Consider the following 21,649-nt stretch of genomic DNA (forward strand, 5'->3'; position numbering starts at 1 on the left):
TCAGGAAGATGCTGATCTGTACTGCAAGAGAAACGATGGCAGGAAAACTGGTCAGACCCTGCTTCTAAACAGAAACAGCACTCTAATCAGTTTTGCTGACCTGCTGATCAAGGGCACTACACTGTATTAAGAGAAGAAGACAAACCACAAGGGGCCCTATTTTAACGATCTAAGCACATGGCGTAATGCGCCTAGCATAGGTGCGTTTAGGGCGTGTCCAAATCCACTTTTGCTAGTTTGACGGCAGAAAAAAGGGTCCGTGCGCTGGGCGCATGGTTCAATAGGGTTGGACTTAGTGTCTTCATTAATTCATAGGTGTGTTTTGGGCGGAACATGCAATAAACCAATCAGAGTGTCATCTCCCATTCCCTTTAAAAGCCAGGCGTGTTTGTACCTGGAGCTTTGCTATTATGATGACGGATTTGCACCGTAATATTTTTATTTGTAATCTTTCACATGTTTGTGTGCTGCTGTGCTTCCCTGTGTGTGTAACAAGCGTAGTGTGCGTGCGCTGTGCCTAGGCACATTTTACTAATTTGCTGTTAAAATAACAATGAAATGCTGCGCTACTGACTTTAGACCAGGTTTTTGTTCAATGGTGCAATCACTTCCCGCTGCCTCAAGATAGCAACACGCCAAGAATTCACCTGAACACACCTCCCTGTAAGACCAGCACGGCCATTGGCGCAAAGATGGGCGCAGGTGCATTTGCTATTTAAACGACGTGGGCGCTGGACGGGAAATTGACAACTGCGTCAGTCTTAAACAGGCAAAGACACTTGCGTCGGGCTTTGCGTCGGGCTTTGCGTCAGGCTTTGCGCTGCGCCGGGTGTAAGATAGGGCCCAAGATGTGGAAACACTAACAGTTTAGTGTAACTTATCCAAAAGATTACGTCATATTTGCACCACAAACTTGTTCAGGGTTAGGGGTTATTATAGGTATACATTTTCATGTAGCTCAATATCACAGTCAATATCACAAGTAAACACAGATGCATGAGTGTCCAAGTCTGATTTGGACTGTATCAAGGCAAGGCAGCTTTTTTTGTATAGCACATTTCAGGAACAAGGAACAAGGTGTTGTACATGAAACAATAACGAGCAGTTGAAAACAATTAAAAACATTTGTTAAAATTGAATAAGACAAGTATAAATAGAAGATTAAAAGTTACAGTGCAGTGCAAGAACAAAAAAAGGAAAGCAAAGTCTTCAACCTTGATTTAAAAGAACAGAGGGCCTTTTGCGCCCACTTCAGGCGTATTTGTTTTGCAACGTGCGCGTAAAAGCATGGCTACCTTACAAATATTGGCATCAGGATCATTTCAAACAGTCATAGCATCAGCAGTGGGAATATCGCAGTCTGCACTCAGCCGTATCATAGCACAAGTACTTAACGCTTTGCTACAGCGCAATTTACGGTATAGTGGGCGGAGATTACCTGATGAACTGCAGGTTTGGTAAATACGACGTAAGCTGAAGTATCACAGCGTGCACTTTCTGCAGGTTGGCCATGGCGCTGATAATGCTACGTTCGCAAATGTACTTACATCTGGCCCAGAGAGTTGCAGTTTTCTGGGAGTTTATTCCAGATATGTGGTGCATAAAAACTGAACACTGCTTCCCCCTGTTTAGCTCTGACTCTGGGGACAGAAAGCAGACCTGCCCAGACGACCTGAGAGGTCTGGTTGGTTCATAGTGTAGCAGTAGATCAGAAATGTATTTTGGCCCTAAACCGTTGAGTGCTTTATAAACCAACAGTGGTATTTTGATGTAAATTCTCTACGAGAAAGGAAGCCAGTGTAAAGATCTCAGAAATGGAGTGATGTGATCCACTCTGGTTCTATCAGGGCCCTAACACTGTATGACTATGGCTTTACTGGAATGGCAGAAACAATGGAAACCACCAGAACTAGACTTTTTTTTTTTTTTTTTGTTAGAAAGAAACAAGTTCATTTTTAAGGCACAGATGAGTTTATCGAAAAATTGAATTGTCAATAAGGAAGGAAGCTCAAGCACCTTATTATTTTTGTTAGTTTTTATTAATTAATTCATTTATTTGCAGAAACAAACGTCAAAAGTGACAAAACGTGGCAAAAAAGTGACAAAAGTGTGGAAAAAAAGAAGTTTTGATTTTAAATCTTGACCCAGGCCCCGTTTACACGTACATGGTTATTTTTGAAAAATAGAGACATTTCCCTTTGTTTGTGATCTTCGTTTACACGCAAACGGAGAATTCGCCTCTGAAAATGATAATTTCGAAAAACTCCGGCCAAAGTGGAGATTTTGGAAAACTTTGTTTGCATGTAAACTGAGACAAACGGAGGTTTAGGCAGCCGAGGAAGAGAGGAGAGAGGAAGTGATTCATTGCTGTTGTTGCTATTTTCAGGATTCTGATTGGCTAACGTGGGCTTGAGCTTCTCGTTACACTGCCACCTACAGGTTTGGCACGCTCTTGACGGCATTGACGGCATATATATACGGGTACATGTAAACGGAAATTTTTCTGAAAACTGACAGCTGTGCACGATGTTATTTTTGAAAACGGAGAGGTTGAAATGTCCGTTTATGAAAATAACCGGCCACATGTAAACGTAGCACCAGAAAAACTAAAAGTTGCTTGGTCGACGGGAAGACAACATAAGGGTTCATTGATGGTTAGACCTGATCTGTCACGTGTTTGTTCTGTTGTCTTTGTGTACCAGAACCAGATTTACAGCATGCTGAACTAATACTGAAATCACATCATTTCAATTCATTGATTGGAAATCATTCTTTAAAACAGTATCTGCTAGCATTGCTCTTGTCCGTGGAAGAAATCCCCCACGTTAAAGTGCACCTGTTTTGTTATAAACGTATTTGAACTGTATCTGTCCTGTTTCTGTGGCTGTAGGTTCGTTCATGGTGGTGAACGCGTCGGGCCGGGCGTCGGGGCAGAAGGCTCACCTTTACATGCCCACCCTGAAGGAGAATGACACCCACTGCATCGACTTCCTGTACTCCCTGTCCAGCCGGGACGGAGCCAGCCCTGGCACGCTCAACGTCTACATCAAGGTGTGTGTGTGTGTGTGTGTGTGTGTGTGTGTGTGTGTGTGTGTGTGTGTGTGTGTGTGAGTGTGAGAGAGTGACTGACTGACAGGGAGGGATGCTTTGACAGATGAAGAGGGTGATAGACTGAACAGATTAAACAGTTAAACAAACATACCTCTGTTTTCTGTCAAAGAGTGATGGAGTTCGCCCTAGGGCATTGAGTGTTCCGGCAGCGTAAGTGTGTTTGTGTGTGTGTGTGTGTGTGTGTGTGTGTGTGTGTGTGTGTGTGTGTGAGAGAGAGAGAGAGTGACAGAGAGAGAGAGAAAAAAAGAGAGGAAGACAGAATGGCTGACGTCATGAAAATTCAGGCCTCAAATATTCCCTTTTAATTAGGGCTGGGTACCGACGGAAATGCCTCCATAGTTTCGAGTATCGAAAAATGCCTCGTCATTCAATACCAAATTCTAATACCTAGGAGTCAATCTTATCAGCGTCAGTGAGCCAATAAACATGCAGCATGCTTGTACAAAGATCTAACAATGCTGCTGATTGGCTGTCTAACACTACAGGATGTAGAGGCAGGCAGGAAAAACTCTCCGTTACACACACACAGACGGCTCACGCGTGTGTGTGTTGCTGTATTTTGAGCGGCTTGACTACTGTGTGCGTTGTAAAGCTGAAAAATAAAAGATTTGTACCGTAATGTTGTAATTTCTTTATGTTACTATGGCTTTTAAAAATAATTGGTATTGAAAAAAGTACAGTTCAGGAATCGGTATCGAATTTACGATATTGGTATTGATTTTTTTTTACCAAGCCCTACTTTTAATATGGATCAAGTTAGCCCTACTGCATTTTATAGCTTGGTTATTGTGTTTGTGTGCATGGACACATACTGTATGCATGTAAAGTATAGGAAATCATAACATTTGTTATAATAAACAAACAAACATTAGGGATAGCAACCAGGGTTGTGAGTGTAAGTGTACATTGATAGATGTTTCATATCACGGTCTGAAGTCACTGATGGACAGATAGGTAGAATAAAAAAAAAAAATAAAAAAAAGCTTGAAAATGAACTCCCACACACTGTCTAACTTGCAAAAAAATATAAAGTTTAATAGGCAATGTTTTGGTACTAGACCATCTTCAGGCAAAAAGAATAACAAGCTTGAAAGAGAGCTGTAGATGGAGGGTGTGAGTGTTGAAAGGACAGACTAGTGAACTCTGGGAATGTAAAGATGGATGAAAGGGATGAAAAGATAAGTCATGACATAAAGGGATTGCCAAAGATCTGTAAGTGACTGAAGCAAGGGGATTAACACATCACCGGATTGGAGAATCAACGCGTGAAGTAATCGACTAATTAATTAACTGATAAATACGGAATACATGTCAGAAGATTAAGGAGTCAAGAGTTAGAAGAGAAACAGTAGCACCAGCAACGCCCCTGGCAGAAGCTACAGATCGGTGTAATTATCATCTTGTTTAATTATAATTGATACAATTATTAAATAGTAAAAATGACACCTTTATTTTGGCTTTATCGTAAAAATTCTCCAGTTTTACTTTCTGAAACCTGAAATAAGATTTGGGGTTTCTCTTTTCAGCCACTAAATCTCTTTTGTTTATGCTTTTTTTTGTCTTTTCTCACTGTCTGCCTGCAGGTGAATGGAGGCGCTCAGGGTAACCCAGTATGGAACGCCTCTGATACTGTTACTGAAGGCTGGGTGAAGGCTGAGCTGGCCATTTCTACATTCTGGCCGAACTCCTATCAGGTAACACTTACACGCAGACACACACACACACACACACACACACACACAAATGTATCTTCTGTCTTTGCTGGCATGAACAGTCATTAGTAACTTTTTTGGCTGATTGCATGTCATATGATACATGACGAAAACAATAATACAGTAGGCTATATATTTCAATAATAAGGCCAACCTTTCTTTTTCTAATGCTGACTGCACCTTTTTGTCCATCGTGTAATTCTTGAGCCAAAACAAAATGAGCCCGATTAAAGTAATCTTTTAATGTGATTGAGATCTATAATTACACTCCCTTACAGTATGTCATGCAGAAATTTAATATGTCCATATGTAATATTTCAAATGTCATGCCTGAGGTGGTTTGCCTTTTTAATTCCCCCCCGCCCCTTATTTACTTTAATCTAATAATAATTTAATAGCTAGTCAACTGCAGAAGGTGCCTCTGTAAGTTTTGACAATTTATTTGTGAAAGGTACAATAAAAAGATTTTTTGCGACTGCCAAACTCGAGGCTTCAAAACAGCAGCCCACAAACCAATGGGTGACGTCACTGATGCTACGTCGACTATCTTTACAGTCTATGATTTTGATGCTGCGTGCTAACACTTTAGCGTATAACCATAGACAATACAACTTTATAACCTAAGCTGAATTATAACCATGGTTGGAGTTGTGGATTGAGTTTCAACACTTAACAGGTAAGATGACCAACAGGCCTCTATTTGTGAATTCCATTAATATGGAAACACAAAGTTGTTGCTATTTAATGACTCTCATTTTGTCTGTGTGTCGGTCTGTTTAAGGTGCAGAGAGACATACCCTGCTGTGATGTTTTATTGAAGTAGCACAAAAGCAACTGTGTTTTACCTAATGACTGAGCTATGTTCAGTAAATGAAGGCACCCCCGTGTCGCACACACAGATCTGAGGCACAATGGTAACCAAAGTGACATAAAGGTGTGTGTGTGTTTCCCTCCCTAATCAGGAGTCACCTCCCATGGAGAAATGACATTTTCTTTTTCAAAAAGGACAAAAACACTGTCAAATTAAAGTCTAGAGCACAGGGAGGGCAATAGCAAACTTTTCGGTTAACCCATTACTCTCTTTGGAACAGGCTAGAGTATCTATAATATATATATATATATATATATATATATATATATATATATATATATATATATATATATATATATATATATATATAGATTCATATATAGCAGATTCATCCATTCTATATTGACGTTTGACCCGTTATTTGACGTTTCTAGCCACCATTGGACTGTAAAATGAAGGAGGGAGACGAGAATGCGCTGCCTGGATCATTAATTGGAACATTTACTTGTAAAAATCTTCTTCCTGAATAGGGTTGGCTACCGAAATCTGGTGCCACTGATATGTCTGCACTTCTCTCTGATGCTCTGCAACAGACAGGCAACACAAACACCGCTGAACGTGACGCTAGTTAACACTATACTCGACAGCAGCTAACGTTAGCCTATCGGTAGCTAGTAGCTGGATTAAAAACGGTTACAATGCTGAAAGCTAACGCTAAACGGTGTAAAGTTTGACTGTGTTTTACTGTAGAGGATTCAACACCGGTATGTAACAATCTGCAGCTGCCGTCGGAGAAACAACACAGGCCGCGCGTTCAATGAAACTGGTAAACTACAGCCTTGTGGTGCATTCAAAGTTATTGTTAAATGTCCTTTTCCCATCTGGTGGTTGTTTTTGTTGTTCAACAGCAATTTACTAGTGAAATAACTTATTGTTATAGCTATTACATTATTATTAAATCATTTAATTTTGACCATATGGCCTTAGCAATAAACAAGCTGTTCTTTAATGTCGCCAACTGTTGTTTAGTACCCTTTTTTTTTTCTTTTCTTTTTTTACTTTCTTAAAAAGTATCGGTTCAGGCACCGTTAATTATGTATGCGATTAATTTCGATTAATTAATCACAGATTATGTAATTAATTAGATACATTTTTTTAATCGATTGACAGCCCTAATATATATATGTAGATATATATATATATATATATATATATATATATATATATATATATATATGTATATATATATATATATATATGTATGTGTGTATATATATATATATATATATATATATATATATGTATGTGTATATATATATATATATATATATATATATATATATATATATATATATACACATACACATATATATATATATATATATATATATATATTAGGGCTGTCAGTCAGGGCTGTCAGCATTAACGCGTTAATTACGATGCGATTAAGGGTCGAGCATAATGCGTTAATTTTTTTTAATCGTATTAATCGCATGCCGCCATTTATTAATTTATTTTCACTTCACTCGGCTTTGCGTCGTGCCTAACAGGCTACTATTTTGCCGTACTTCCTCGTAACACATCCTGCTGCTGCAGGAATAGCAACGCAGATTTTGGTGCCTCATTCTGGTGCCACTGATATGTCTGCACTTCTCTCTGATGCTCTGAAACAGACGTTACAGGCAACAGAAACATTGCTGCACGTGTCGCTAGTTAACACTATACTCGACAGCAGCTAACGTTAGCCTACCGCTAGCTAGTTAACACTATACTCGACAGCAGCTAACGTTAGCCTACCGCTAGCTAGTAGCTGGATTAAACACGGTTACAATGCTGACAGCTAACACTAAACGGTGTAAAGTGTGAGGGTATTTCACTGTAGAGGATTCCGACACCGGGATGTAACAATCTGCAGCTGCTGTTGTCGGAAAAACACAGACGGTGCGTTCAATGAAACTGGTAATTTACAGCCTTGTGGTGCATTCAGAGTTGTTGTTAAATTCAAATGTGTGACTAGATTAAATATATAATAAACAAATATAAATCTTAAAATCAAGTTCATAAAGTCACTTTCTTTGCATTCATTTGATTCCCAATCAAGATACACTGGTAAGAATGGCTTTCCATTGTTAATATGTACTTAAAAACAGTTCTGAAATGCAAAATAATAGAATTTTAATCATGTGATAAAAGATTAATCGCGACTAATAGAAATTCAACGATTAATTGCGATTAAGAAAATGTAATTGTTTGACAGCCCTAATATATATATATATATATATATATATATATATATATATATATTATATAAAATATAAAATATGTGTTGCAGTGGGTTATTGTGTGTTGTAGCCTACCAATGGTTCCCAACCTGTTTGGTCTGAGGTACCTCCACAGCCCTGATAGATGAACACACCTACCTTTTCATCAATTTGTAATGTGTTCCAAATGTATAACACTTAACTATATCAAAGTGGATATTGTTACTTTTTATTTTATTACAACTTATTGAACTGTCAATATTTAGGTTGGTTTGGTCAGCAATCATACTACTACTACTTTTAGCTAACTATTTGAACAGTTTGGTCAGTAGGTTTAGCTAACTATTCAAACCGTCAGTAGTTTTAGCTAATTATTTGAACTGTTCATTCAGTAGTTTTAGCTAACTATTCAAACCGTTTAGTCAGTAGTTTTAGCTAACTATTTAAACTGTTTATTCAGTAGGTTTAGCTCACTATTTCAGCTGCTTATGCCATAGCTTACATTTAGCTCATTTAGTTTACTATTTATTCATTACTTTTACCTAACTATTTGGACTATTTAGTCATTACTTTCAGCGAACCATTTCAGCCGTTTATGCATTCTTTTTAGCTATTTATTTCTACCATTCATGTAATGTACAACTTTTAGCTACCTGTTTAAAATCCCTGTGTCCAGGTGTTACAGCTGATAAATTATTTTAATCAAAACATAATTTCTATTTTTTCAAATTAGTTAAGCTGCTCTACAATCTCTCCATGTACCCTCTGGTACTAGCAGAAGTACCACTGGATGGGAATCACTTTTATCACCAATTAAATTGGAAGATTAGGCTAATTGTGTGATGTTTTTCAAGTGCATTTGAACTATAACGAAAAAAGAACATATTTTACTTCCCCCCTGTTGACACAGATTTACAAGATAAAACAAAACATTTCTCATATTTTCATGCATGAAAATGTTGATACACTTCTGGTCTGTTGCCATGTAAATGTGGGATTTTACTCCCTGGATAAATCACTGCCAAAACTGTGGATTCTTTTGATAAATAAAACATGGAGGACAGTGAGTAAAGCAGCCAGCATAAAGTGAGAAAGCTCACAGATTTTTTCCTGCCCTTTTGTCTTTATTAGGTAGTCCAAAGTAGAGAAAGACAGGACGATGGAAAAGAGCATAACGTGATGAGAGTCCTAAATATATATACCAGTATCCAGTATGTACCAGTATCTCTGGCGTCTAAAAACTTGACATGCGTGCCAGGGCAGGGGATTTTTTTTTTTAAGAAAAGGAAGAGAGTAAAGTCTTCCCAGAAGTCTTTAGTATTCAGGCTAAGTCCCAGTTTATACTGTTGAGGATTCTGACAAGTACAGCACAGAGGTATGTGTGTGTGTGTGTGTGTGTGTGTGTGTGTGTGTGTGTGTGTGTACTATATCTGTGTGGGTCAGAAGTGCATGGCCCTGCTGACAGCCCTACTGACTGCCTGTCACCATATGAGTGTGTGTGCAAAGTCTGTGGTAAAAGAAATGTGTGAGTGATGTGAGAGTAGTGGGGAAAGACACAAATTACAATTACATGAAAAAATAGAATAAAAGAGCTGATAGAGAGAGAGAAAATACATATGGAGGAAGACAAAGAGAGAGATGGCTGAGAGGAAACGGAATGAAATGAGAAGAGCGGGGAGGGATCAAGAATGGAGGGAGAGGCAAGAGCAGGAGGTCTGATTGAAAAAGAAAAGGGAGAGAGAAAGATGAAGAGGATGAAGAAGGAGGATGAGACAAGGAAAGAGGAAAGGGAGGAGGAGGAGGAGGAGGAGGAGGAGGAAGATTGACATATGTGTTTGGCATAAGGACAGAGACAGAAGGATGAAGGGATGAAGTAAAGAGAGGAGTAGTTTCTGACTTTCACTGGAAATTCCCCTGGGGTTTGTATATGAGCTTCGCAGGGGCATCAAGAAGTTGCAGTTTGTGGGAGAAAGACTACTTTTGGTGAAAACTGACTCAACATTTTTTTCTTTCTGTTTTCCTTCCTTCCTTCCTTCCCCTCTCAGGTAATATTTGAAGCGGTTTCAGTTCAAGGCCATCCAGGTTTCATCGCCATCGACGACATACGAGTTCTGGCTCACCCCTGCCGTAAGTGACTGCCTGTGTGTGTGTGTGTGTGTGTGTGTGTGTGTGTGTGTCTTGTAATGGTTGACCCTGCACAACTGTAGCCCCACTGAGCATCATCTGTTTTATAGCTTGCTCTCACTTAGACACACATACAAAGGCGGTGTGAAGGACAGATTGTGAGGCTTGCAGACAGATTGCAGAGAGCCAGGAAGAAGGTCCAAACTCAGGGTCTTCATCGCTCATATCTGACAGAAACACTTTGCTTCACAAAACTCCAGACTGCTTACTGCAACACTCTGTGGCCTACTTACCTCTCTCTGTCTACCCAGTATTTCTCTCTCACATTCTCAACGTCTATTCTTATAAGTTCCTACTGGCGCTGTTGCATTTTTTTCCCATCTTAAGAATTAGTTATAAATTCATTCAGTTCAATTCAACTTTACTTGCATTATACTTGAGTACAACAAAACATGATATAGTTACTCTTAGATGGTTAAAGCCTTTGCACACCAAGTTCGTATTTTTTGTATTTGTTCTTAATCCGTCATGCTCACTGAAACCCTGCACACTGAGTCCAATGTGTTTTATTATTCTATTTGTTGCGGAAGTTTGCAATACGAGACAAAACAGAGCTGTCAAGTAGTGAGGATGATTTTGTGGTCCTCTCCATTCTTGAGTTTACTACGTGGGAGCAATAAATACCCCTATTCCCAAATGAGGTTAATGAATGAATGACATTAGCAAGAAGCTATCGTGTTAGCTGCCTAGAGCACAATCCCTACAGTCTAATCTTTCATATATCCTTTGCTTTTGCGATCAGTAGCCCACCATCCCACGATTCCGAGCTCTTCTGCAATCACTATACTGCAATCTTTAAATTCTGCATCTCTGTATTCTTTGCTTTAAGTGATTTGTGCTGGGAGATGGAGTGAATTGGCCAGAGCATGTGAGCGGTGTGGAGGGGGTGAAAATTTCCGCTTGTCACTCACTTAAATCAGATTTTCCAAAATTCTCCCGCGCGCGCTTCACTCGCTCCGCTCACGTACTCTGGAATCAGCCTATCAGAAGCCATTTGGGATGATGGTGTTTGCACGTATGGTGTTCAAACTACTCTCTTAAGGCTTTTGACGTATGCAAAAAAAAAAAAAAATAATCTAGTACGAAAACTTCAATGAATGAGTTTCGAAGTCGGTGTGTAAATGTGATTGACATAACGTGAGGTTGTATTTTTTTTTTTTTTTAAATAATACATAAAGAATGCATATTAATTTGAAAAGAAAAACAGCCATAACCAAAAGCTCTTTTCGTTTTAATTAGGAAAAACACAATTCTTTCTTCAACACTGTGTTTAAGATGATTTTTGTAAAAACTTTTTGATCATCTCATTAGTTTTTTTTCCCCATTTCTCTGCATGTCCCATGCCTTTCCTCACACTACTTGGCACTCTCTTCAAATTTCTTTCTATCAGTCTCTTCTTTCTTCTTGCCTTTTCTTTCTCTCTGAACGGCTGGCACAGAACACTTGGCTCATCTGTGCCAGTCACTAATCAGATTCGTCTAAGTGGGTGAGTCCATGGTAGAAAGCTGAAGAGAGTAGAGGTATTCACAATGGGAGAAAATAAAGTAGAAAACTCAAATCTGAGGTCATTTAAAGAGAGGGAGGAGAAAGAAGAACATACAAGGAGGTAAATGTACCACAACAAATATATATATCATATATTCATATACAAGTTCTTGTCATTTGTAACAAACTGACCATTAGTGTCGGGGCAAATTATCATTGTTAAATGATCGATGCATACTCCGCAAGGCTTATCTCTGTCTGCAGACAGTGAAAATGAAATTAACCAGTCGCTGGCTGATCTCAATGCCAGGCCAAAGTCACCCAGTGTCTGGCAGTCTGTTTCATTGTCTACCTGCTCATCTGTCTCATAGCCATCCCATAAAGTTTTTTTCTGCCTGGCTCCAGACAGCAACATTGAGCCCTGTGTAAACTGGTTTACTGTTGTGGGTTTTCTGCAATTTTTTTTTTCTCATTACCACTGGCATCTGCTATTATAACCCAGTGTGGATCTACCATGTCTTTAATAACAAGATGGCTTCTTTCAGTTGCCTGCCAATTGCTTTAATACATCATTATGGAACTTTTATTAGTTTAGAAAGCTTGAAACCCTATTCAGACAGAACGAATTTAACCTCGGGATGTTTATCAAGCACTACTCAAATATACATAAAAGAATTAATAAAAAAATAAGACAAATGGAAAAAGGATTTGCGTCTGGTCTAGGGCACTGGGGATTTCTAAAAAATATCACTGAAAGAAAATCAGATCCTTTATTCTTCGTAAAAGGTCCTCAACTAAAGCAAATAGTCCTCTACCTTCTTTTGAGACTCTGCATTATGATTACAATAAAATGAACTCACAAAAAAAATATCCTTTTCCATGTTCTTGACCTAAATGGTTACACAGCGTTTGTTTACTGTGTATGTTGCAGGTAAAGCGCCTCACTTCCTGCGTCTGCAGAATGTGGAGGTGAACGTGGGTCAGAATGCTACGTTCCAGTGTACTGCCGGAGGGAAATGGTCTCAGCACGATAAACTCTGGCTACAGGTTAGTACCTTCGTATCAGTGTGCATGAACGATATCAGCAGGAAGTGTACATGCAAAACTTGTACAAAGTCAGAATTCCATACATTTCCACACATTATAAAACTTGTAGCAACCCAGGGGACTTGAAAGCCCAATTCACAATGAAAATAGGTAACTCAGACAGTTGACTTTAACATAAAGTGTTCTTTAATAACTTAGGTCAGGAAAAGGGTAGCGGAACAAACTTTAACTTAGGATTCTTCCCGTCCGGGGTCTGTCAGCCTTCATGCGGTGTCGTCCTGTGGGGATTTAAAAGCAGAGCGAGAGGTCAGTCCTTCTTTCCAGCCAATCTCCTTACTGAACAACAAAACTCCTGCAGCGTGTCTCTCTCTGGTCCTTAGTTCCTCATTCCTTCCCATGTGGCCTTGGGCTGGCTCTCTTAACGCCTTCCCCTGATTACCTGATGGGCTGCAGGTGTGACCAGTGCCATGTGCCAAGTGGCTGCAGCATTTGAACAGGCAGATATACTCCTTCTATCCCCTCCCCCAATCTGAGCCTATGGACCCGCCCCCTGTGCCGGATTGGCTGGTCTGTTTCCCGTGGTTTGCTACAAACTGACAAGGAAATATGTGTTTCGGTGGCATAATATGGTGACTTTTTATTGATCGCCAGTGGAAAAATTACAATTTTTTCACTCTGTTGTTAGAACACACAGGCTTGAAATACACACACATGCTATACACCTATAAATGCACAAATAGAGAGATGTCAGAGTAAGGGGGCTGCGACTGCTGGACAGGCACCCCGAGCAGTTGGGGGGGTTCGGTGCCTTGCTCAAGAGCACCTTGGCAGTGCCCAGGAGGTGAACTAGCACCTCTCCAGCTACCAGTCCACACTCCGTACTTTGGTCAGAATGGGGACTTGAACTAGCGACCAACGACCAACCCAACTCCCTATGGACTGAGCTACTGCCACCCCCCAAACAATATATGTACATCTATATAAAGGTCTCGTACGTAGTACTTGTACAGGTGAATCTAATGGAAATTAGTTATTTATAAATTTGTTAATTACAATATTGTAGATTCACAAATTTTTTGAGTGATAATACACTGCAAGTTGTCCAGCTAGGTCTAAGTATGGGCGTAGGTGGAGAATGCCAAAAGGTAAACTGCACTATAGAGTCCATTATTTTCTATATCCGAACACTTTTGTGTGTATTATGGCTCTTATACCATGGCCACTTACTACTGTTTGTTGACCATTTCCTAAATTTTATGTAGTAAGTTTAACCAATTGTTTGTTTTGTTTCACTACTGAAAGTTGAGCAGAAGTGTTGTTGTTATGGTTACCTGACGTTGATTATGCCTTAGGCAGTGATTTCGAACAGTGATTCAACTCCTGACCAGAACTTTACGCGCGTTATCCTGTTATATGGTTTTGACGGACTCCGGCCAGCAAATCAGAAACAACAATCTATTGATCCATCTAATACTATATTAAATATCCTGCAATAAAGAATTAAAATTGTATAATAGGCCAGTGTAGCAAATGCAGTTATGATTTATTTTCATCATTTTTTATAGAAAATAAGGATAAAAGAAAGTAAGTACACTGTGGCAAACATCCCCAGCCTTCCCAGCAGGACTGATTAAAAGTCCTTGTTCCGCTCTGCACCGATGACTCCATCTCTATACAAGGGATGTGTGTGTGTGTGTGTGTGTGTGTGTGTGTGTGTGTGTGTTGTGTGCATCCATGAATATATACATCCTAGTTTATATGTACACTGGCAAACTTGCATGTTTTCACTGAATGAAAACGCTGCTGTGTACAGTAAAGCGAGCAGTGACCCTCCTCACTGGAGGTATGTTGGAAAAAACATGTTTCTCCAAATTGGCAGATAATACTACAGTGGTATGAAAATGATTGGATCTGGAGATGTGGGGATTGTATGCAAAGCAGTACGGGGTTTGGTTTCATGACTGATTTGCTCTGTTCAAATTGCTTTTGGTTCCTGCCAGGTCTTTGATTTCAATATGGGGTCATTACTATGCTATTGTTGATGCATACCTCTTGGAATCCCTGTAAATTGATAGGCTAAAAAAATACTTCAGAAACTGTGGGGGCAGCAGTCCTTGGCTAAGGTTACACTTGCCTTTTCTCTACAATTCATTTCTAATTTTCAGATACACCAGATTAGGCCTTACATGATGGCAACATGGCCGAATATTGAACCCAATGTGAAAGTGCCTTAAGCACCCTGCAGTTTGGCAAATGACAGCTAGATGATACCTAGATGATTCCCCTTTCATGTCTTCAGCTGTCCTGTCTAAATAAAGGCAGAAAATGCCCCATAAAAATAATCATGAAAAAAAAAAAAAATGCATTTGGTCTTTTGAATCTTTTGCATTATTTTCCATTACTGTAAGAAGAGCGCCATCATCATGACCTCTGTATGCAGAGGTTGTTTTTCAAATGCCAAGTCAGCATCGGTGTAGTCTAGCATTGCCTCTATCACCACAGCGCTGTGGAGTAAAGTCTGGCTACACCACAGATACATTCTAGGATAGGAGAAGAAAACGCTCTGGGTTGTTTGCATTTCTTTAAACCAATCACAATCGTCTTGGGCGGCGCTAAGCTCCATACGCAGAGTGGCTCTGCTAAATAGTCTCAGGAAGGAACTTGTTTTGGTGGAACATTTGCACCCCGCAAAAGAAAACGCCACATACAATATTAAATGTATGTGTGTACTTCGTCCATGGCAATCCCGCCAATCAGTCCCAAAACGTCCCAGTTAGAGAGTAAATGGCGTAAACATATTCTTTTTAAATCTTTACAATCATTACCCAAAACAACCAAGCAGGCCTGCCTTGTTGCACGGTCCAAACTTTCTTCAAAACTTGCCATTTTCAGCGAATAGTTTACTAGCTCGCAGTTTGTTGTTGTTTCCCGTATGGAAGGGATTTTAAGAACGGCAACACACAGAGAGAGGAAGGTGAGGGGTGCATGATGTCAGGCTCTATCCTGGAAATGTACTTCCGTTGATCCAGACTAGCATCGGTGTGAACAAGCTACAAGGCTTTTGCCAATAATTGACTGGTCTTATGTTTCTCGGTATGCAGCAGTGGAACGGTAAGGACACGGCATTGATGGTGACCAGGGTGGTGAACCACCGACGTTTCTCCGCAACCGTCAGCGTTGGCGACACATCGCAACGCAGCACCAGTCGCTACCGCTGTGTCATCCGATCCGACGGCGGGTCAGGGGTATCCAACTACGCCGACCTCATCGTTAAAGGTATGTTCATGCTGTTCATCTTCTTTCACATAACATACAAGTAGGAGGTAAATTCCAGCCCCTTAAAACCAGAGTATTTGTGATGAATTTAAATGTGTGAAAGAAAGGCAGCGCTTGACACATCTGATCAGTGTGGATGCAGTAAAGTGGGACAACTTCTTTAATGTAGAGAAAGTGAGAATTGCGTCTGGTGTGTTTGTGTGTGTGTGTGTGTGTGTGTGTGTGTGTGTGTGTTTGGCTGTTGCTCATTAGCGCTGTGAGAATGCTGAGGACAGAATACTGAACAGACTTCACAGTACTGAATGGAACTCCCAATGAGCCCTCTTTCACTCCATTTATTTCTCTCTCTGTCAGTCTTTCAATTTATTTTCTTCCTTCTTCTGTGTCTCATGTCCCCTTCATTTGTCAAGGTTTGGGATAGATGGCAACACATTGTTTGTTGATTTAAAATAAATAAAAGCATTGTTTTTATCTAAAAGAATATGTTTAGAGGTTCCAATTTCCCCAGTGCAGCAGTAGTTCAGCAGGAATACAGGGAGGGATATCTACAAAGGAGTTCTGTTACCTCTTACACCCCCATAAACCCTTTGGGCCGGTCCGGTATTTTATTTTCCCATGTGTTCAAACCCAAATAACTCTATTTTAAATCCTACTCAAGACTCCAATGTTTCCAAAGATGCCAAAACTGTAAACAGAACTATATATAATATGTTACACAAGTGATCAATTTTCTTTATGTGATGTAATGGGGTCGCAATAAAAAGCATAGTGTAGGCTATTTCACACAGTAAGTACTGTACAGTTTTACTGAAGTGCAGGAACAAGCAGAGAATACATGATGTTGCCAAACGCTGATGGCATTTTTTTTCATCCCACTTGGAAACTACTTAAGCAAAATAATAATGGGAGTGTTTGGGTTCAAGTGGTTAAAATATACAGTAATTTGACTACTCTCCAAAAGCAGCAATTATATTAATTACAATTGCTCCTCCTCTCTCCTTCCTGTCTGTCCTTTCTTTCCTTTTCTTCATTGCTCTTCTTTCGCCCCTCATCACCTCTTGGTTTCTCTGTCCCTCTTCTATTTGTCTGTGCTGCTGGACATATCCCCTCGTGGAGGACATTCAAATCCTCTAAACCAGGGGTGTCAAACTCAGTTTCACAAAGGGCCACACTGGAAAATAAGAATCACATCAAGGGCCAGACATTTAGTTTATTCACATGCTTTTACTTCATCAAAAAAGTCAAGGATCTTTGACTGTATTATTGCATGTCTCATATAGCCTTCTCACTTACAGTTTGGTCAACATAAAGACCCAAAAAGTCAGCAATAAAGTAACTTAGCCATCAAAGAAAAAAAACATGGGAAAAAAAACGGCGGGGAAAAAACGAGCTAAAAGCATCGGCAAAAATGACAAAAACTTTAGAAAAAGCGACAAAACATTAAAAAAGCTACAAAAAACTAGGTGGGACAAAATTTATTGTGAACCTAAATTCATATGCGGGCCGGATCAAAATCTGCGAGTGGCCAGATTTGGTCCACGGGCCTTGAGTTTTACACGTGTGCTCTAATGCAACCAGCAGCGTAACGAGCCAACACCGGGCCCTCTACTACAGCACGTGATGACGCAATGTCCACAAGCAGGCTACAATGAATAGGACAGGATAGGATCATAGAGACACAGCATATAAGAGATGAGATGACTGACAAAATCAGAAATAGCCTACGTGCACCACAACAAAAACAAAACACTGGTGACGGCGCACCGTAACACATGAAAAAACACGGCTGGTGACGGCGCACCGTAACACATGAAAAAACACGGCTGGTGACGGCGCACCATAACACATTGTTACTCACTGCTATGACTACACACACATAGGCCTAGGTCTAAATACATGAAAAAAGATGCTCACTTACATTATAGCGGCATTTTCCGGGCTTTCCTCTGTGCAAAGTTGTGGATTAAATCCTCAAGATCCAGATGGCGTGCACGGGCACTCTCAATTGACAGTATGGCAAGTCCAGAGAGACGACTCTGTCCCATTGAGCTCCTGAGATAGCTTTTTATCAGTTTCAGTTTTGAAAAAGAACGCTCTGCAGAGGCCACTGTCACTGGGATGGTCAGAAAAAGCATGAAAACAGTGCAAACCTCCCCGAAACTCACAGTGATGCAGCTGTTCTCGACGATCAGCATCTTCGTCAGCTGTTGCACTGTTTTCATTTGTGAGATACTGTCTTTCAAGCATGCACGGAATGATAACAATTGCATTGGGAAATCGGTGGTAATGTCATCACTGTAAATCTCCACCAGCCTGTTTGCTTGCAAAAACAGTTCATCATCTGTTGCAGTGCAAAGGGTCTCGGGCAGTAGAACTTTAAAATTGTCAACTGTTGATCGTAAACCGGTGAATCTCTGGGTCAACTGAGAGATGACAATATCAAGGCAGGCATTAAACACATGGACGCGAAAGTAAGACTCAGCATCTGCTAAACGTTCATCTTGACACAGCTCATCAAAATGCACTTTCACTTTTCTCAGCCGAGTGTTCTCAAATGCCTTGCTCACTCCCTTTCTCTGAAAGGCCCTTCGCTGTTTGTTTGGCATCTTCAAAATGTTGTCGGAACACAGTTAGGTCTCTGATGGCGCTGTCCAGTAGCTGGACTGCTGTAGCGAGATCCATGTCTTTGGACTGTAGAAGTTTTGATATCACATTAGTTCGCTCCAGGATTTTGCTTTGGAGGACAACAAGACAAACAAATGAGAATTTCTCCATTGCCTGTTTCAACGATGCAGCCTCGTCCCGTTCATCTTTATTTCTGCTTGTCAGTGAAAGTTTTGCCAGTGCCTTCATCACATCATTATACCGATGTCTCAGAGCGGTTACTGCATCGTAACGTGAGGACCATCTAGTCGGGCATAACTTTTTCAGTGTTATGTTGGAGTCATTGTTTGTGTCGTCACTGTGTGTTTTATTTGAGAGCATTGCCCATCTCTTTATGCTGTGCCCAAAGAACACATAAATGCGCTCAACAATGTCAAAAAACTGCCTTACTTCTTGTATTTTCACCGCATCATTAAGGATGAGATTCAAATTGTGTGAGGCACAGTGTACATACACGGCAGTTGGCTCCTTGGCAGCTATCCTTGCTTGGACTCCACTGTATATGCCGCGCATATTTGCAGCACCGTCGTACCCTTGCCCTCTGCAAGATTACTTTTGTTTTCTATTAAACATATAACATATCCACATGTGGCGCAATGGGGATTGAACTGTGTTTGTTTTTTAATGGAATTTAAATTGCATTACTGAAATGCATTTAAATGTAGAGGCACGTCGCCCTAAATTATGTTCTCAATGCATATTTGGAATGAATTATGCTGTTAACCTTATTTGGTGTGAAGGATGTTTTAATCTTGAGGGAGACTGAAATGTGTGTGTGTGTGTGTGTGTGTGTGTGTGTGTGTGTGTGTGTGTGTGTGTGTGTGTTGTTTTGATTAGATCATAGTCCAGGGACTGAAACTGTCATTACCATCTGTTAGTAGAGCACACAGACTGCACTCCTGAGAATGTTCAAATGTGTGTGTGTGTGTGTGTTACTTACCCTGCTGAATGTGTCTTTGTGAATGTGTGTCCTCTGTCTGTCTGTCTGTCTGTCTGTGTGTGTGTGTGTGTGTGTGTGTGTGTGTGTGTGTGTGGCTCAGGTGCTGTCAGCCATGCATTGTGCCAGGGGAATTACCAATGCCAAAACAGTGAACAAGAGAGAACTGCAATATTACACGTGCACATCCATGAGCACTCATGAGCCCTGTGCGTGTTGCTATATTTGTATTATTGTCCTTCATATGTACATTTGTGTAGTTTTGAGTTTTTTTTTTTTTTTTTTTTAGTCTATTCATTTATGTGTGGTGGGATCGTCTGTGTGGAGCTTAATTTTTTCTCTGGGTGTGTGTTTCGGCATGCCTTTTCATTTGTGTTTTCATGTGTGAGGTGTCACGGTTATTGTGTGTCCAAACTAATCTGTGTGTGTGTGTATTAGTGTGTTCACCCGGGCTGCTAAGTGAAATCGGGGTTAATTAGTATGTTGTTCAGCCAGGTGTGACCAGGTCAATCTGGGGATGTTACAGTGCCCTCTCTGTGCGCTGTGCATGTCGGTGTGTGTGTGTGTGTGCGTGGTTGTCCCACATGCTCATGCATGCATGTTAATCTGTGAAACAACACTGCTTGGCCGGCTGAACGGATGTCTTCCTTCAAATGATTCCAATGGCACACATTTTTGTTTGTAGAAAAATTATATCTCTGTGAAAAGCAATGCCTTTTACTGTATGTGTTACCTTTCGCCTTTAACTCTAAGTGTTCCTGGGTTGGAACTGTTTGCATTGCTGCTATGAAAACCACAACATTATACCAACATCTTACTCTGTAAAGTAACTTATCCCATACTATACTATATACATAGATACATACTATATCCCAGGCCCATACTCTTTCAATCATAACAATTTTCAACTTTCACACTACGACAAATAACACAGCAAATTGAAGATATCCTGGCACAACATAGAAGTAAGACTATTTCTATTTTTTGTAATAAAACTATAGATGGAGTTTTTAGATTTGTAAACCTTTCATAATAAACTTTCAAGAGAAAGAAAGAATAACTTAATAAATAAAAGTGTATGAAATTGGGGCTTTCACAGACAATGACAACTAACAGTTAAAGGCTGTGATGAAAACTGAAAGATTACCACAAACACTACAGTGCATGGATTACCACAATTATCTTAGTTAGTTGTTTTCAATGATTTCTTTGTGCGCTGCAGAACAACACTGTAGAATCAGAACAATTTCCGCACGCCTTTGTCTGAGAGATAAGAAAGACGGAGGAAAGCGGCAATGGAAATCAAAAGGCAGAAAGGAAGACATATTAAACACAATGATCGACTTCACACCTCTACTCTATTCTCATCTTTCCTTCATTAAGTGTCCCCTCCGTCTCATCTCCTCACATGCTCATTCTCCTCGTATTCACGCCTCCGCCTTCTGCTTCACACTTCCCTTAAAGTTAATACTGTAAACGTGCAGCGGCAGCGATTTGTTGTGAGCACAGCCCCCTTCCTTCCTTGCCTTAGACATGACATATCTTTGCATTGATGCCGCCGAAAGAGAGAAAAACATCATATTTATTGGAATACATGGGAGAGAAAGAATTATTTGCAAGTATACACGGAGAAGATAAAAGAGGGAATAATAGAAAACACAGGGAAAAGTTGTCTTAAAATAATTTCAGAAACTATTGTTTTGGTTTGAAAAAGTCAGTAAATGATGCAGTGACATTTGTAATTCGCATGTGCGTACACATACATCAACACACACACACACACACACACACACACACAGAATTTTTTTCTCTGCTCCTGTGCGTTTCTCATTTGTATGGTTCTTGTCGAACAGATGTAGTAAAAGCCCCAGGGCAACAAGGTCTCACCCATACCTCCGGCTGTGCCTGTGTGTGTGTGAGTGTGTGTGTGTGTGTGTGTGTGTGTGTGTGTGTGTGTGTGTGTGTGTATGTGTGTGTGTCAGAGAGTGAGCAAGCTTGCATGCTGACATGTCTGTGTCTCGGGGAGTATGAATGTAAGCTGTATTGGGGCTATGTATCTGCATTTGTGTGTGTGTGTGTGTGTGTGTGTGTGTGTGTGTGTGTGTGTGTGTGTGTGTTGTTCTGTGTAGTGTATGGGTCTCAGCGTATGTGTGTGTGTTCT

The 21,649-nt window shown here is 40.2% G+C and overlaps 1 protein-coding gene across 12 annotated transcripts in view; it reads left to right on the forward strand.

Moving 5' to 3' along the window:
• The window catches only part of ptprt (protein tyrosine phosphatase receptor type T), a 447,834-nt gene that overhangs the window by 103,402 nt on the left and 322,783 nt on the right, over positions 1–21,649 (forward strand). For all 12 annotated transcript variants that reach the window (XM_036001937.1, XM_031277206.2, XM_036001938.1 and 9 more), the window contains exons 3-7: positions 2,891–3,051; positions 4,695–4,805; positions 9,941–10,022; positions 12,496–12,611; positions 15,713–15,887. In XM_036001937.1, coding sequence (XP_035857830.1) covers positions 2,891–3,051; positions 4,695–4,805; positions 9,941–10,022; positions 12,496–12,611; positions 15,713–15,887 — 645 coding nt within the window. The remainder of the gene's footprint in view (positions 1–2,890; positions 3,052–4,694; positions 4,806–9,940; positions 10,023–12,495; positions 12,612–15,712; positions 15,888–21,649) is intronic.

Source organism: Sander lucioperca, chromosome 6, assembly GCF_008315115.2.
Source record: "Sander lucioperca isolate FBNREF2018 chromosome 6, SLUC_FBN_1.2, whole genome shotgun sequence".
Lineage (NCBI taxonomy): Eukaryota > Metazoa > Chordata > Actinopteri > Perciformes > Percidae > Sander > Sander lucioperca.